The 4,684-nt window shown below is 34.7% G+C and overlaps 1 protein-coding gene across 1 annotated transcript; it reads right to left on the bottom strand.

The window, feature by feature from the left end:
- Nucleotides 1-660: 660 nt before the first annotated feature.
- LOC118198432 (uncharacterized protein F54H12.2-like) lies at nt 661-1,359 on the bottom strand. The gene has a single exon (XM_035370105.2). The coding sequence runs from the start codon at nt 1,357-1,359 to the stop codon at nt 661-663; it is 699 nt and encodes a 232-aa protein (XP_035225996.1).
- Between the last annotated feature and the right edge of the window lie 3,325 nt (nt 1,360-4,684).

Here is a 4,684-nt window from a genome sequence, read left to right as displayed (position 1 = left end):
CATACTACTTTATCGGGAATCGTTGAAAACATTTCCTCTTTATACTTTAACAGTTCTCGTACAAAATAGGTTTTCCCACATCCAGTGGGTCCCGAAATCACCATTGTGAAAGGATGTTGTAGGTTTGGAAATTCCATATTAAATGAGACAAGACATATAATGTATAAAGTTTAAATGTATTTATTGATAGAAAGAAGATCTTACATGAAATTTCTTGATTACAAAATTATATACTTTAATATCATTAGATATATGTTGAGGTATGAAAGATAACAATATATCATTGAGAGATTGTCCACGACATTTACAATGAAAATAGTATATGCAATATTGACCACATACTGCCGTTACATTAGTTTGGAGAGTCATCGAATTAAAGTCCATCTGTGGAAATCGTTCTGCATACTTGGCTATCAGTCCAGGAAAATAGGATGGGTCATGTCCATAGGAATCGAAAAATTCTAAATGCTGTGGGGATGAAATGTAAAAGGCTAACCAGTGACTACCGGATTCAGATGCACGATCTACATTAGCTGTAAAGCAACTTGGATATTTCTTGATCTCGATAGGGAGTCGATCACTTGCAAAAACTCCCAGAAATACTTTTCGTGTCTTTGCATTCTGAGAGAGTGCTCTATTTATTTCAAGGCTGTCCATTGCTTAATTAGCAAAATCGCATAGTACATGACGAGATTTTGTTATTTCAATCACGTTTTGAAATTCTGCATAGACTAGCACCGAGAGAGTCACAGAGAGAGCTTTAGCAAATTTAATTTCTACTCGCAAATTACCTTGATGCTGTAAGTTAAAATGAGATCCATCACACATATCTGGAGTTAAATCGAAAGCATATAACACATGTCCTTTCACAAATTCTTCTCGAGATAAATAGATGCCTTTGTCGCGATTAAATCCAGAAAATAAACTGTGGTAAGCACGCACATAATGATTAGATTCGAAATCAAGGTCCATTGGTTTACATGGAACGGGTTGTCCATCTACATAAATCGATATAAAGTTGACATGATGATGGGCAAACAGAAAGGGATTCATCGAATATTGTCCATTCATTGCAGCATTTTCTACACAAGTAATAATGACTCGCTTGGGCATCAATCCTAAAAATACATTATCTTGCATAAAAGACCAACTTCCCTTAGATACTGAATATGTTTTGCATAATACTCGATCTATAGGGTATTTAGCAGAACTTTTTTCCAACGCTTTTACATGTCCGAGAGAGACTCCAGGGTTTACTTTTACTTTTCTGATAAACAAAGAAGCATGATCCAAGATCACTTTATAATCGGCATCTTTCTCAGTAGAAACTAGACAGAAAGCAGATTTACTACGCACCATTTTAATTTTCACATCAACTAAATTTAACATGAGTCGATTTTGTTGAAAAATGTCACAATGTAATTGTCCTATCAAATCCACACTTTGACTGTTTTTATAAGTTCACCGCGAGCTTTTAGTCCAGCATCCGCATCTTGAGCTAAGACATCTATTTTATTAGGTGAAGTGTCTTGGAAAAATCCTTCGCAGGTGAGTAAACTTTTCTTTGCATCTTCCCCATAATTCAATAATGTTTCGATGAAGGCTCTATAGGGATAGGTATTTGTCGCAGATGAAATGTTTCTTTCATTTAAACTTACATCTACTTGCGAAAAGAGAGAATGTAAAAATAAATTTACAGGGGCAACCGGTTCTTTAGCTGTTAGATTGGATCCGTCTGCCTTAACTACTTTAACTTTCACGTGTATATAAAAAGCAGCTAGATCAATATAGTCTTCACCACTGCCAGAAATATTAAATTCGATAGGTCCTCCATCTCGTATATTTGCGAGAGGGTGATATTCCACAAACTGTCCTTTTTCTATAGCTGTTTGCGTAGGAGGAATGGTAAATAAATCTAATTCAGATTTGACGCAAACGGGAGAGTCTCGATGTATATACGAAGTCATACTTTTTTTTAAGAGAAAATATCCTGTGCTTTCACCTTCTTTGATCGGTGAGAAATGGTACGCTTTTTCCTACGTTTCTGCTTTTTATTGACTCGTCCAGAACCAATCATGTTCTTCACTTTAGTAGCAGCTTTATCTGTTAATATATTTCCGGCTTCTTTCAGTCGACGCTTAGCAGCCTCTTTTACATCTTGTCCTTGTGATACATCATTTAACAAATTCAGTTCACTATGCCATACTTGTTTTCCAATTGCTTTGGCTCCTGATTTAATAAGAGGTACGGCAGCGCGAAAGAAGGATCTGAATAGACCCCCTAATCCGTATCCTCTCTGATAAAGATTACCTTGATAATAATTCAATCCATGTCCTGTTTGTTGTACATAATAATCTTCAAAAGATTTTTGACAACGCTGATAAGGTACATACATTATGACAAGTATTTTTGACGGAAATGAAGTTTCACGTATGACCTTCCTCGTTCAAATGGCGTAAATGCTCCCATATGCGTTCTTATATCGATTTCCAAAGTGTCTATCATTTTCCGATTCACAGGTAAATAATGAGGTCTATCAAATAGTGCACTCACCACTTCTCCATCGCTACCAGTTACTCTTACAATTCGAAGTAGAGGAGCTAAAACATCTCCTACGATTTGAGGTTCTACAATATCCGTATATATCATTAATACACAATAATGTGCACAGGGGTCGGCTGCAAAAGGACTTTCTACAACAGTTTCGGAACTATCATCTGTAGATGTAATTTCCATAGGTTCAAAACCTAACATTTGTGCTAACCCATCATGTAAAATCACTTTAGCGTTATTTTTCACTTTGATTTTCACTCGCTTTGTTACTGGGTTATAATTAAAAATTATTTTGTTTTGATGTTCTTTAATATAAATAGCTTTTAAAATATCAGGTACTGTTTCATAACATCCTGGAGGTAATCTACGACCTAACATTTCACCATCTTTCTCTAAAACAAATCCAATTAAGTTATTGTCTGCATTCACATTGTGCCATGTGTGCGGATATAGCAATTCAATCAAACCAACTTCCCACATACCTTTTAATTCAATGGGAACAGGTAAACGTGTTATAAAATGTGAAATTTTATTTTCGGGGAAATAATTCATAGAGCTATCGCTCGGAAGTGTTACGTAGAAACTCATTTTCACAAATGATTCGGATATAATATTTTCTCACACTTTATATCGAGAGTAAATTAGAAGCTGTAATTCATTGATTGAATTTGTCGGGATAACCGCGATATTTTACAAAGTATTCTGTCTGTTTCTTACGCATACGTTTCTTTAAAATTTTTTCAATGCGATATTCCTCTTTCAGTCTCACTTTCTACAACTCTTGTGCATAAAACGTTCCTTTTACTGAGTCTCCAAGTAAATCCTTAATTCTATACACGGCTGGATGTCTTTTAACACACTCTGTCACCACAAATAGTTCTTCCGTCCAATTGGTTTCATAACCTTTTTCGAAAGTAAGCTTTAGTTTGGAAACACGTACCACATCTCCTACAGCGAATATACATTTAGAAACGTTAGAAGGATGATCTTCATACAAGGTAAACCATACATCACTCTCATTTTCTGAATTGACTTCTATGGGAGCTCGCTTTATACTTGAATGAAAAGTAGCATTATAACTTTCTATTAATTTGTCCAAGACTTCTACATATTTATATGTATTTCGAGTCGTAAAGTATTTCCACATTTTTGTTTTCAAAGTGCAATTAAACCTTTCCACCACGGATGCTTTAGTAGTATTGAATGTATTGAAAAGTTTAACTTGATTTCTTTTTAAAAATTTTATAAACACTTTATTTTTAAATTCGGTGCCCTGATCCGTTTGAAGTAATTTTGGTTTACGTTGGCTCATTATTTTTTGAAACGCTTTCACAATATCTTCTCCTCTCTTTTGTTTCAGAGGAATAGCCCATGCATATTTGGATAATATGTCAATACAGGTTAATATATATCGATAACCATCATTATGATCACGTAAATGTGAAACATCCACTAAATCAGCTTGCCATTGTTGATCTATAGAATACACGATTACTCTATTCGTTGGAAATTTTCGGCGAATCGGCTTGTGAAGCGTGTACGCATCTACTCCCTCTAACCATGTTTGAATCTCTTTCCTGGAAACTTTACCTCCTGCAGCACGATGTAAAGCTTCAACACCACCAAAACTTGCAACATGAGCCGGATCCTGATACGATAAATTCATATTCATAACCTATTGAATTATTCTTCATATGGATAATGATAAATTCCCACTGTCGTTAAGACGTAGCGTAAAATCAATAGGAATTTTATGAAATTCTGTAAAAATATAGATGGATGATAAAATAACACATAAAACAGTGTATAAACACACCGCAACGGTGGCTTCTCCTGGGGCAGGCATAATTTTAATTGATGAGCTGATTCAAATTCCATTTTCTTTTATATAGGCTTTTTTACCTGAATCTGAATGTATCCCGTCAGCTTAGTGGTTAAAATCTTCAAACTACTGAGCTGGTGAGATATTTTGTTTGAGAGTTCAATTCTATATTTTGAATCATAGAATATTTTTTTAATAAAAGAAACTTCTAAATAAATAATTTTCTTTTTTCGTCCCTAGAGGACGCCATGACCCCGTTGCCAATTAAAAAAAATAACTTTAAATGAAAAGCAGGAGGTCTACAACTCA

The sequence above is a fragment of the Stegodyphus dumicola genome, chromosome 2 (assembly GCF_044657685.1).
Source record: "Stegodyphus dumicola isolate Sdum_Otavi_A_Nest chromosome 2, ASM4465768v1".
NCBI classification, from domain to species: domain Eukaryota; kingdom Metazoa; phylum Arthropoda; class Arachnida; order Araneae; family Eresidae; genus Stegodyphus; species Stegodyphus dumicola.
The sequence above is the reverse complement of the archived record's forward strand: the minus strand, read 5'-3'. Positions and strand labels throughout refer to the sequence as shown.